General features: G+C 42.8%; 1 protein-coding gene across 4 annotated transcripts in view; it reads right to left on the minus strand.

The window, feature by feature from the left end:
- Positions 1-14,271, minus strand: part of LOC129821422 (dachshund homolog 1-like) — a 269,434-nt gene that overhangs the window by 17,006 nt on the left and 238,157 nt on the right. For all 4 annotated transcript variants that reach the window (XM_055879060.1, XM_055879059.1, XM_055879062.1 and 1 more), the window contains one exon: positions 11,216-11,361. In XM_055879060.1, coding sequence (XP_055735035.1) covers positions 11,216-11,361 — 146 coding nt within the window. The remainder of the gene's footprint in view (positions 1-11,215; positions 11,362-14,271) is intronic.

Here is a 14,271-nt window from a genome sequence, read left to right on the forward strand (position 1 = left end):
AAGGAGATTGGAATGACAAGTGGACTACACGTCTCGAATGTTCAGAAAGTTAAGCTTACGTTGCAAAAAATCTTATTGACTAAAATGATATAGTACTGCTGGCTGGTGAAATAGGCTAGCTAGCAGTGGCTGCGTTGTTGACTTTGTTTGAAAGTGTAGCTGGCTAGGTAACCTCTAGCTGGCTAGGTAACCTCGACAATTACTCTAGACTACACAATTATCTTGGATACAAAGACGGCTATTTAGCCAGCTAAGATCAAACAAATCAAACTGTTGTACTGTAATGAAATGAAATGTAATACTACCTGTGGAGCAAAGCGGAATGCAACTACTCGCTCCAACCCGGAAGTGCGTATCGTAGAGGGAGAGGCAATAGAAGTGTTGTTTCTTGTATTATTGTCTTTTGTGTCTTTAGAGGACTGCTTCACCTTAATGTCCCCTTTCCCCCCTTTCCCTTTTCTTCTGTCCTTATTTTGTCCCACTTTGTCCCTTCTTTGTCCCTTCTTCTCTTCTGCCAACTAGACACTCCTTGTTAGCTAGCTAGCTTCTTCCAGGAATGTCCCTAGCAACTGCCTAGCATCAGGTAAACAACTTAGCTAGCTAAGAAAACGGTATAATTTTATGAAAAAATTGTTACTTTTTCAAAAGCCTTTCTTCTTTGTTTGCTGCTTGTTTGGTCTCCTATTCAGTTTGCAGTTTTCTTTTGATTTTTTTCCATGTACTTTACTCTAAAAAAAACATTTACATTTCAATATTTGTAGGAGCTCATCTTTTCAGCTGCTGCTGCTTAATTTGGAACTCCGGAAAAAAAACAATCGTTCTCCCTAATCTTAAACAGCACTGACTGATTAATATACACCACACACCTCACTATACACATCAATATCCACATCAATATCCACAGCAATACACACAAAAAACACGATCATAGAAAACAATCACGTTTTTCAGTAAAACGGTCCTCAATCAGCCTTTTGAACTGCCCTAAAAGGCACCAATTCATCCAACTTTAGAGAGCCTTGGAGATCATTCCACAAGCAAGGTGCAAAAAAACGAAAACCAGGGATCTCCCGAGTTAGCCACCCCGAAGACCGGGTGTGGTATTCCAAACGTCCATAAATTAACAATGAAGTATGGTAAGGTGGAAGTTTATGCAGGAGGGCTTTATAAACAAAAAGAGTGCAATGCATCCAATCTGACTTTGCTGAAAGCTACTTTGTTGAGGAAAAATGTACTTACTATGACTGTGACATGTGGTTTTGCCACCTAGCTATCTTAAGATGAATCCACTAATTGTAAGTCACGCCGGATAAGAGCGTCCTCTAAATGACTAAAATGTCAAATGTAAACCTGAATCGACGAGACTTCAGAGGGCCAGCCTACTTTCGGATGCAGAATGCAGCGATTGCCCATACCCATCGCCCGTAATAAAGCATAGTGTGTTTTGAGTAGAGTAGAGAGTGGAGTATTACTTTATTAATCTTAATTTGGGAAATTGTTTTATCACAGCATACATCATCAATGACTTACAGGAACAGGGCACGCAACAATGACCAACATGATAAACAACAACAAATACGTTGTTATACATTGTTAAATAGGAAGACCTCGTAAAAAACGTTGATCAATTACACTCGTTAAAACGCCTCATGGCTGTGGGTAAAAATGACCGTCTTAAACCTCTCTGTGGAACTTCTGGGCAGTAAGGAACCTGCTACTGAAGCTGCTCCTGTGTTGCACTAGAACGCTGTGGAGTGGGTGGGTGTCATTGTCCATGTGTGCTCTTCCTTGCAGCCTTTTATGAACATGACCTGCATTGATTCCAGGCTGCAGCCAATTGTAGCACTGGCTTTCTTGATTATTTAGTCAAGCTTGTTTAAGTCCTCCTGAGCTGAATTCCCTTTCCAGCACACAATAGCATAGATCACTACACTCACCAGGACACTGCTATAGAACATGCAAAGCCTTTGTAACATACATGAAAATATCTAAGCTTCCTTTAAAAGTAGTCTGGATTTGTATTTTTTGTAAACACTGTGAGAGTTCTCCTTCCAGTTACGTTTGTTGTCTACTATTACACACGGGTCAACAGTTCAATTCTCATCACCATTAATTGAAATGTGATTAAAAACGTCTTTATTTTTTCTTAAACCTACCACTAGCTCCTTGGTCTTCAGTACATTCAGTTGGCCTCACACCATTTCATAATGGACTCAGTTGTATCCCTGTGATGAGGATCGTCTCCTTTCATAACACAGCTTACTATAGAGGGTTTGCAGTTGCGTCACAAACCACCTAGCAACCACACCAGGTGCCATGTTGGATGACCAATCAGTCTGGTGGAAGTCATCCAATCGTCCACATGGCTGGCTGCGTTTTGCTATCACTGGAAACGTCTGTAAGATTGCCAATTATTTAGTTTCTCTAAGGACCCAGAAAACGGAGGCAGTGGGAGAACCTATTCAAGCAAGTAAATATATTTTGAAAATGATAGCTACAGGAACTTTATGTGCAGGTTAACTCAAATGAGCGGCTAACATAATGTTTGCTAGCTAGCTAACAGTAACTTTACATACCTATAGCTAGCCAAGTGAATTACATTTCTCCAGCTAGGTAACTTCATATTAGCTAGTTAGCTATCCTGATGTATTTACATTGTAAATTAAAAACACAAACTTGAAATACATTTTGCAGCCAGGTAGCTAGCTAGCTAACAGCCATGGAAGAGGGTAAAAGGATTAGCTAGCAGTTCCAGCTGTCAGCAGATAGTACTTTAAACATGAATATGCTTTTAGGCCCAAGAAAACGATACATCTACATACACACAAAGCACACAACAAATAATAGGAGAATCACATATTAATGTACAAACAATTGTGCTGAAACCTTTATTTAAGACTCTGGATAAGTTTAAGCTCTATTTGATTGTCACTTTTTTTTCAGGATATCAGCCATGTGAACCTATTTTGCAAATGATAATGGCATGCAAAGCCAACGCAGCCATAGGCCTACTGCAGTATGATGACATTAGCCTTATGGGCATTTGCAATGCACCCCTTGACATTGTGCATCCGAAGGATAAAATAGCTTAACTCACACATTGTTTACATATTGCCGCCTTTATGTTCTCAATTTAAAAACGATACCAGTAGACAATGTATATGAGACTAATACTTTACTCAATGTTGTACATGCCATGTGCTGACATGAAACTGTTTGGAGCAAATCCAACCCTTGTAATCTAGGCGGTGAAATGTCTGGAAGCAGGAGATGATGGGATGCTTAGTTTAAAACAGACACAAAACTATTACTACCACTACCAAGTTAAATGCCAGATACTTTTCTCCCATAAGGTCAGAGTGGCACTTGGAGGTGACACTGTGATAATGAAGATGGCTCGCCTAAGACTACCACAACAATTGCATTGTCTATGCTAAGAAGGTGTCGTACGTCAAGGTGTCGTACGTCAACTGTAAGCCCTCTATAGCAGAGTCATGAGAGGATTTCTTTAATTAAGTGGCTCAGTTCATTGTTGTGTGTGAAGTCATGATAAACTATGACAAATTGCATCCAATGGCTTCAATATATAGGCAGCACCATTCATACTGTATATACCAGGGGTATTCAACTCTTACTCTCTTACTCTGCTGGTTTTATGTTTTACCTGATAATTAACTCTACACACCTGGTGTCCCAGGTTTAAATCAGTCCCTTATTAGAGGGGACCAATGAAAACATGCAGTGGAACAGGCTTCGAGGTCCAGAGTTGAGTTTGAGAGATACACTGCTCAAAAAAATAAAGGGAACACTTAAACAACACAATGTAACTCCAAGTCAATCACACTTCTGTGAAATCAAACTGTCCACTTAGGAAGCAACACTGATTGACAATACATTTCACATGCTGTTGTGCAAATGGAATAGACAAAAGGTGGAACTTATAGGCAATTAGCAAGACACCCCTAATAAAGGAGTGGTTCTGCAGGTGGTGACCACAGACCACTTCTCAGTTCCTATGCTTCCTGGCGGATGTTTTGGTCACTTTTGAATGCTGACGGTGCTTTCACTCTAGTGGTAGCATGAGACGGAGTCTACAACCCACACAAGTGGCTCAGGTAGTGCAGCTCATCCAGGATGGCACATCAATGCGAGCTGTGGCAAGAAGGTTTGCTGTGTCTGTCAGCGTAGTGTCCAGAGCATGGAGGCGCTACCAGGAGACAGGCCAGTACATCAGGAGACGTGGAGGAGGCCGTAGGAGGGCAACAACCCAGCAGCAGGACCGCTACCTCCGCCTTTGTGCAAGGAGGAGCACTGCCAGAGCCCTGCAAAATGACCTCCAGCAGGCCACAAATGTGCATGTGTCTGCTCAAACGGTCAGAAACAGACTCCATGAGGGTGGTATGAGGGCCCGACGTCCACAGGTGGGGGTTGTGCTTACAGCCCAACACCGTGCAGGACGTTTGGCATTTGCCAGAGAACACCAAGATTGGCAAATTCGCCACTGGCGCCCTGTGCTCTTCACAGATGAAAGCAGGTTCACACTGAGCACATGAGCACATGTGACAGACGTGACAGAGTCTGGAGAAGCCGTGGAGAACGTTCTGCTGCCTGCAACATCCTCCAGCATGACCGGTTTGGCGGTGGGTCAGTCATGGTGTGGGGTGGCATTTCTTTGTGGGGCCGCACAGCCCTCCATGTGCTCGCCAGAGGTAGCCTGACTGCCATTAGGTACCGAGATGAGATCCTCAGACCCCTTGTGAGACCATATGCTGACACATGCACATTTGTGGCCTGCTGGAGGTCATTTTGTAGGGCTCTGGCAGTGCTCCTCCTTGCACAAAGGCGGAGGTAGCGTTTTTTTGGGTCAAATTGTCTACAATTAGATACATGCAGCTTCTCTTCTGTCATTATATGTTGCTGTCGAAAACGAAATAAAACCTTGCTCACCAGAATAATATAATACATCGATGGAATGAATGCTTCAATTTAGTTGAAATCGGTAAAGTTCTCTGTCATCTCTACTTCTTTTGTGGAGCAAAGGCTTTTAGGGACCAGGGAGAAAATGCAATTACTCTAAAAAAACAGGAAATATTTTCTGTGCAAAATTTCCAAATTACATCAGCTTGACCATTTGAAAGGAAATAGAAAGCTTTGAAAATGACCCAACATGTTTCTGATAAGATTTCAAATCATTCCCATGGTGAATAGCTAGGCCCGCTACGCTAGGAAACCACACACTATTGAGAGACTTTGATAGTACCGGCCACAATTGATACGGTGAAAATAATGCGTGGGGAGGCAGAGGCACAAAAACTCACATCGATACCTTTGTCAGATAAACAAAGAATGCGTGTTATTGCTAGAGATCAAGAGGAAACTCTGCCTGAACGACTCAAAAACTCCCCAGTTTCTGCTCTCCAAATGGACGTTAGCTGTGAGGGCCAAGATACCCGTGCGTTAACTTTTCTTCGCTATAACATGTCAGGGGATGCTATTCACAAAGACATATTGTTCTGTCTCACAATTCCGGAGCATGAAATGACACAGTGCGCTGCGTGGCTTTATTGACAAGATTACAGATTCCATGAGATCGAATGGCGGGCTTTTGCTCCATCTATGGCGGAATGGCGGACAGGCTTCTGCACTCTAGTTATGAATGTGTTTCCCTCTGCCATGTGGACACATTGTATGATACACCGAGAGCAACTGGTGTCAAAAGAGCTGAGATGTACTGCAGCAGGTAACTTTGATTATAAACCACATCCACTGCGCACACTCCTGTTTGCAAATGTGTGGCGATATGGGATCAGAGGAGGACAATGTTCTATTTCATAGTGAGGCTTGGTGGTTACCTAGGGGGAGTGTTGGAAAGATTTTTCGCATTGAGAGAGTAACTGTTGTCATTCACAATGGATGTAAAAAAAAACAGACCTAGTTTATTTCCTGTGTGATGAAAAGGAAATGTGTCTCCTTGCCTATGTAACAGACATATTTGGGAAACTGAACGCAAGCATGCAGGGGAAATACAAAAACATACTATAGATGAGTGACCACAGCAGTGGATTTAGAGGAAATAATTCTTATTGGAGAGAGTCTTTCAAAAGCACACCATAAGTGTCACGAGTGATCATTGCTCACCTCCAACGCTTGGAAGAGCACATTGGAACCTACTTCCCAATCCGTTTGACTGTGATCCCGGTCCAGTTGACGAGCCGGTAAGTGAAATCGAACAGCTGATCGAGCTGTCATGTGACTGAATGCTGCAGACAATATCTTCACTGGTCACAATGGAGGAGTTTTGGCTCCTGACTCAAAGGGAACACGGTGCCATCTCCCTCAGCATAAATGCCGCATTCAAAACAATTGGGAACTCAGAACGGGGAACGCGGAAATCTCAGACTTCAGCGCTTCCAAGACGACTGCGAACAATGAAAAAAAGGAGCTTAGACTGGGATTCTTATTTTTATTTTTTCAATCCAACTCAGAAGCATTGGAATACCGTGGGAAGCATGGAAGTCAACATGGGCCAGCATCCCTGTGCTTTTGACACCTTGTAGTCCATGCCCAGAATAATTAAGGCTGTTCTGAGGGCAAAAGGGGGCAATATTAGGAATGTATATTAGGAATGTACTCAATATTACAAATGTATTTCTGTTTTTTACCCAGTGTAGAGTATTCTTCTAAAGGTGACAAGTGTGTTAGATACTACTGCACTGTTGGAGCTAGGAACACAAGCATTCCGCTACACCTGCAATAACATCTGTTAAATATGTGTATGTGACCGATACAATTTGATTTGATTTGAAGGAGTGATTGAGATTTATCTGACCCCGCTTGATCATAGTGGTGAAATACAGGTGTACAGGGGAGGATCATGTTGAGGCCTTTTCTATCATCTTTCAATCTATACTCCTTTTTGCCTCTTTGCCTCTAAGGATTTATCCAACCTCTGACACTAAACTGAAGAAGATAATGATAGGAAAGATACACAGTAAAATATCAATACAGCTAGTCTCCCAAGACAGACAGGTTGCCTCACACATGAACAATGTTCCAGCATACATGTCTCATATCCAGTTGGTAGTTGGAAATGGACTCACAGGAAATCCGTCCAGAGCCTTATCCGTTTGTGCCCGGGTGTAAACGTTCCCACCGGATACAAAATTGGTAGCTCGCTAGACAGAGAGCTCTGAGGATATTTTCAACGAGCGTGTTTGGCACGTGAGTAGTTCACATGTACCATGATTTCTAACGTTAGCCTTCCACCACTGACTGGCTGTGGCTATAATTAGTCTAGCTATCTGCGTCTGCATCGGGTCCGCCTCTGACATGTTTCCGAGGTGATTCGTTTTCAAGAGCACTATTCCTGCTCACATTTTAAGCCCCACCTACAAAACTCCCCATCTTTCTCAGACCTATTACTGTTGCTCTAGGTCTGGGATTTCCGAGACAAACTATCTCTGAATGATCACCACTAATAAACAAACATCTTTCTCAGACCTATTACTGTTGCTCTAGGTCTGGGATTTCCGAGACTAACTATCTCTGAATGATCACCACTAATATACAAACATCTTTCTCAGACCTATTACTGTTGCTCTAGGTCTGGGATTTCCGAGACTAACCATCTCTGAATGATCACCACTAATATACAAACATCTTTCTCAGACCTATTACTGTTGCTCTAGGTCTGGGATTTCCGAGACTAACTATCTCTGCATGATCACCACTGATATACCAGCATCTTTCTCAGGTTTTTACAGCCATGCTACTCCTACTGTACAAGGACTACTCATTATTATAGTCTCCATTCTGTGCAGCGTCCGTTTTAACAACAATTACTCTCCAAATGCAGTGGGCTATAGCTTACTAATTGTCGGTTCCCGTGACCCCAATTTAGACTAAGTTGCTTTATCTCAATTTTCTGCTCCGTTTCATATTGTTGATTTGTATATTACTATTAAAACGCCAAGATCGTTATCAGAGATGACTTACTCGAGTATTGGAGCTGTGTGTCTGTGCGTGTGTGTCGGAACTGTGTGTGGTTTTCTAATTAACGCGTAGATCAAAGGGATAACCTTGGAGGACACTGTGCTCTGATGTCCACGTATTGGAGTATTGGAGTAGCGGGCAGGGCAGTGCGGTATCCACATCATTACACTCTGATATAGAACGCCAAGACATTTATCTCTCTGACTGCTAGTGCTGAGCGATTAAACGAAATGTCGGTTTTTAAACAACTAATTGACCGACGTCGTTTTTTCCCGTGAGCTCGATGCGTAATTTCTCTAGAGATCAGATCTGTGCTACATAGTAGAAAGTAGAAAGTTTCCAAAAGGCCAATATTCTCCATAAAGTACCAGTCAAAAGTTTGGACACACCTACTCATTCAGGGTTTTTCTTTATTTTTACTATTTTCTACATAGCAGAATAATAGTGAAGACATCAGAACTATGAAAAAACACATATGGAATCATGCAGTAACCAAAAAAATGTTAAACAAATCAAAATATATTTTAAAGTAGCCACCAATTGCCTTGATGACAGCTTTGCACACTCTTGGCATTCTCTGAAACAGCTTCACCTGGAATGCTTTCCAAACAGTCTTGAAGGAGTTCCCACATATGCTGGGCACATATGCTGGACGCTTTTCCTCCACTCTGCGGTCCAACTCATTCAAAACCATCTCAATTGGGTTGAGGCCGAGTGATTGGAGAGGCCAGGCATCTTATGCAGCACTCCATCACTCTTATTCTTGGTCAAATAGCCCTTACACAGCCTGGAGGTGTGTTGGGTCATTGTCCTGTTGAAATTTGACCTAAATCAGACCAAAGGACAGATTTCCCCCGGTCTAATGTCCATTGCTCGTGTTTATTGGCCCAAGCAAGTCCCTTCTTCTTATTGGTGTCCTTTAGTAGTGGTTTCTTAGCAGAAATTCGACCATGAAGGCCTGATTCACACAGTCTCCTCTGAACAGTTGATGTTGAGATGTGTCTGTTACTTGAACTCTGAAGCATTTATTTGGCTGCAATTTCTGAGGCTGGTAACTCTAATGAACTTACCCTCTGCAGCAGAGGTAACTCTGGGTCTTCCTTTCCTGTGGCAGTCCTCATGAGAACCAGTTTCATCATAGCACTTGATTGTTTTTGCGACTGCACTTGAAGAAACGTTCAAAGTTCTGGAAATGTTCCGCATTGACTGACCTTCATTTCTTAAAGAAATGATGGACTGTCGTTTCTCTTTGCTTATTTGAGCTGTTCTTGCCATAATATGGACTTGGTCTTTTACCAAATAGGGCTATCTTCTGTATAACACCCCTGCCTTGTCACAACACAACTGATTGGCTCAAACGCATTAAGAAGGAAAGAAATTCCACAAATGAACTTTTAACAAGGCACTCCTGCTAATTGAAATGCATTCCAGTTGTAACGGGTTTCGTCTGATGAGGAGTAGTAGGAAGGATCGGAGGACCAATGGTAAGTGTGGTAAGTGTACATATTTTAATAAAGAAATAGAACACTGAAACAAAAACAACAAAGTGAACGAACGAAAACGAAACAGTCCCGTATGGACACAGACACAGGAACAATCACCCACAACCCACAATAACAAACAGGCTACCTAAATATGTCTCCCAATCAGAGACAACGACTGACACCTGCCTCTGATTGAGAACCATATTAGGCCAAACACATAGAAACAGAATAACATAGATAAAGGAACATAGACTACCCACCCAACTCACGCCCTGACCATACTAAAACAAAGACATAACAACAAAACTAAGGTCAGAAGGTGACACCAGTTGACTACCTCATGAAGATGGTTGTGCCCTTGTGATTCCATATGTTTTATTTTATAGTTTTGATAAAAACCCTTAAATGAGTAGGTTCGTCCAGCCTTTTGACTGGTACTGTAGTTTAGCGCAGAAAACATGAGAATTAACTACAATGACCATAATCCATAACCCGCCAGCCTACTTGTCCGGGTCTCCGTGGAGTAGCCACCGACACGGAGAGTAAAGAACACGCGATCGAGAGGGATGGAAAGCAGTTGCTTCGCCAAGTATCTCTACCTTAAAATACACGATCGAAGTCATTGCTAGTTTGTATTCAGCAGTCATAAAAATACGCCTTGTTTTGAACTACTCAAATAGGGATTTTGTCAGATAGCAGCAGCAGCTCTATAGAGATGAGATGATGACTTGGAATGAAATAATGAAGTCATCAAATAAAACAAAATAAATATTTGATTTCATTGTTTGTATTCTATGTTGTTACAGTATTCCACCCACATAATGCATAGTGCATTTAATGTAAAAAAAATAAATAAGAATTGAAACCAAAATAGAAAAAACATATTATTTAAAAAAAATAATTGAACCGAAACAGAACCGACCTCAAAAACCACTAATGGCGCAGCACTACTGACTGCAGGTTCCCTATCCATAAAGTGCCTCAGAGCATGAGCTCTGACTTACGATCAGTTTTACCATTCAGATCACAACGAATAAGATTATTATGGAATGGATTCTAGATCAGAACTTCCATCCTGAGATGCTTTGTGAATTCGGGCCCTAGTCTTTACAGTTTCAGGCCAAATGGCACTCAGACAACCGGCTATACTAACTGATGTTTTCTTTACTCTATCGCATATTAGCTAGGATATTTTCTATTGATTCTCTGTAGACTATTGCTGAGGCCTACCTGTATAGTATTGCTAAGGTTTACAGGTATAGTATTGCTAAAGTCTACCTGTATAGAGTATTAGTTAGGCTTACCTGTATATCGTATTGCTAAGGCATACCTGTAGAGTATTGCTAAGGCCTACTAGTAGAGTATTGCTAATGCTTACCTGTAGAGTATTGGTAAGGCCTGCCTGTATAATATTGGTAAGGTGTACCTGCATAGTATTGCTAAGGCCTACCTGTATTGAGCATTTGTAAGTCATACTTGTATTGTGAGGAGTATATTACTAAGGTGAATGTGAGGCCACTGTACCCGTGTGTTGTTAGTGAGAACAGTCTATATTGGTCTGACCTACATGCACTGTATATACCCTGTCAATGAATAAGGCCTGTAGCATACCTGTATGTTACTGAGAAGAGTCTCTCTTAGTCAGACCAACTGTACCTGTATGTTAGTGAGAGTCTCTAATGGTCAGAACTAAGTGCATGTTAGTGAGGAGCACCTGTATTGGTCAGACCCCACTGTACCTGTATGTTAGTGAGAAGAGTCTCTATTGATGACAGGCCGTCTGGAAACAGGAATGGCGAAGGGAAGCCAGGTGGTAGACCCTGTCCAGTCAACGACAGCCTCTCGTAGCTGTCTCTCGCAGTCGGGGTGCACATTGGATTGTCGTCTAGAATTAGACCCAAAACAAGAATACAGAACACGTCAGGACAAGTAGCCTGCTGTCTATTCAAACAGAAGATTGACTCTTATTCGTTCACAACAGGGTTTATATGGGAAGTGAACTCTACGATTCAGGCAATCAGAGCTCTCGGGTCCACTCTGATAGACAAAACCAGTCCAGGGGTGAATCTCAAAAGAATTCCTTTTAATCTGCGCCTCCTTCTTAAATCGCAAGGAGAAGATCCGAGGTTCATTCATCTCCAATGTCTTCTGAAAATGACGCAAGGAGAGAGGTCACAAGGGATCACAGAAAGACCATTGAAATTCACTCCGGTCCTCATTGACCACACTGTCTCTCTCAGGCTCTAAGCCAACATCCATCCAGGACATAAATGCAGCTTTTCCCAGTGAATGGATGTAATCATGTGCATTCCCAAATGAGAAGAAGCAGGCCTACAGAGCTCCATTACCTCGGATGGTTCAGCTTCCTTTGTGTACGCACGCGCGGGTGCCTGTCAAACCTATAGGATGGCATCATCCACCATTCATCACCAACAGAGGGCAGGGCCATCTTTTGTACACATTATCCATAGCACACCACAGAGAGAGAGAGAGAGAGAGCGAGGTGTGTGTATGTATGCAAAAGAGAGAGAGAGAGAGAGAGAGAGAGAGAGAGAGAGAGAGAGAGAGAGAGGAGAGAGAGAGAGAGAGAGAGAGAGAGAGAGGAGAGAGAGAGAGAGAGAGAGAGAGAGAGAGAGAGAGAGAGAGAGAGAGAGAGAGAGAGAGAGAGAGAGAGAGAGAGAGAGAGAGAGAGAGAGAGAGAGAGAGAGAGAGAGAGAGAGAGAGAGAGAGAGAGAGAGAGAGAGAGAGAGAGAGAGAGAGAGAGAGAGAGACCAGCCATGTTTCTGGCATTATCTCGATACTCTGTCATGAAGAGGTGCCAATTTATGTTTATGTCTGAAAAGCCTTTAGTCAACCACTAACAATACACACACACAAACACACCACACAAAAAACACACACGTACAAGCACACACACGCACACACACACACACACACACACACACACACACACACACACACACACACACACACACACACACACACACACACACCTCAAAATTATATATTATGTGCCATCAATTCCTTAACTCAATTTTTTATCAAAACCACTTTGATTCTTTTAACACTGCACTCTGGCTGTGCTCTGTGCAGGTTCCCTCTCTTCCCTCTCATCCACTATTCATACATGTTTATGTGTCAGAGTGATCCTGCAGAAACACAGGCAAGTTCTCTCTCTCTCTCCTCCTCCTCTCTCTTTTTCCCTCCTCACAGTCTGTCCTATCTCTCTCGCGCTTTCTCTCTCTCCCTCCTCAGTCTCTCTCTCCTCTCTCTCTCTCTCTCTCTCTCTCCCTCCTTCCTCTCTCCCTCCTCACAGTCTCTATCTCTTTCTCTCTCTCCTCCTATCAATATTCAGCCAAGTGGTAGGAACAGCTGGTCGGCCATTAATTAGTTTAAAGTACTTATTTCACCCATCCTCAGAGCAGATATTGCCAAAACATTGGAGATTATTTTGAACATCTGCAAATGCCCTGGAAACATGGACTCACTGGCAGGCAGTGGATTGTTAGAGTGCTAGGATCCACAGTTTTTAATTTGGAAGAATCCATTTTTTTTTGGCGAGGGTAAAAGAGATGTTGCAATGTTGGTCAGTGGGGGGTGTCAACAACATTTCTCTTCTTTTTTGACTCTCTTTTTGTATCTCTTCATTCCCGTTGATTCATTTGAATGGATGGATGTAGACTTTTGGAACGGCGACTGACTGAAGCGGACTTGAGGAGAGAGCTCCCGAGTTTAACATTGTTTTTATGACTAAATACGCCATTAAATAACCATTTTACTGCATATTGCAGATTTACTGAGTTAAAATGGTAGATTCTAAATGATGTCTGGAAAAAAATAAACTTTAGTAAAAAACTCCCTGCAAAATCAGCCAATGATTCATTGCGACTGCCACCAGCGAAGACAACTTGGCCATCTCCTCCCTGGTGGCCGAATTGGAGAAGAACCGCGCTGCCCTCTTAGCTGAGATGGCACCCTGCTAACAATGTCCCTCTCGCCCATACAATCATCGCTGGACGTGATTCGTCTGACAGTGGAATCACATGGCCTTCGTCTGACTGACATAAAGACGGCTCTTTCTGACCATAGTGACAGGCTGATCACACATCGAAGCCACGATGGTTGTGCTCCTATCACGAAAGACAAAATGGACGACCTCGAAAATCGCTCTCAATAACTTGTGAGTGGTAGGACTCCCTGAGGGCTGTGAGGGAGCGCTTTGCAAGAGATTACATGTCAAAGTTCATTTTGGAAATATTGGGCGATGATACGTTCGCAGCTCCGCCAGAGCTGGTCGGAGTGCACCGCACACTGAGAGAGAGGCCGGCGAAGGGCGAGTGACCACGTCCAATGCTAATGATATTTCTCCACTACCAGGAGAAGGGACAGGTGCTGGAGTTAGCAAGGAACTTATCTATCAGGGAAATAAAATGTTCCTATTCCAGGACCTGAGTACTCAACTCACCAAGAAACGTGCCACTTTCAAGTCAATGAAATGAAAGTTGTAACAGGGGGGCATCAAGTTTACTACACTCCGCCTTTCTACACTCCGCCATCTGGCAGAGCTGCGTTTTTACTACCAGGACATGGAGCGCAAGTCCAACACAGCAGCAGAGGCTGAGTCCTTTTACAACCAGCATCGGTTCAGCTGAGTGACATGTGAACTATCCCACTATGCGGACCCCAAAGTGGAATATATCAGACAATGTGTGCAGTACACTGGGTTATTTTGTAAACACCCTATTTACTTTTTTTTTTACCCCCTTTTTCTCCCCGATTTCAGGATGTGCAATTG

The sequence above is a fragment of the Salvelinus fontinalis genome, chromosome 23, assembly GCF_029448725.1.
Source record: "Salvelinus fontinalis isolate EN_2023a chromosome 23, ASM2944872v1, whole genome shotgun sequence".
Lineage (NCBI taxonomy): Eukaryota > Metazoa > Chordata > Actinopteri > Salmoniformes > Salmonidae > Salvelinus > Salvelinus fontinalis.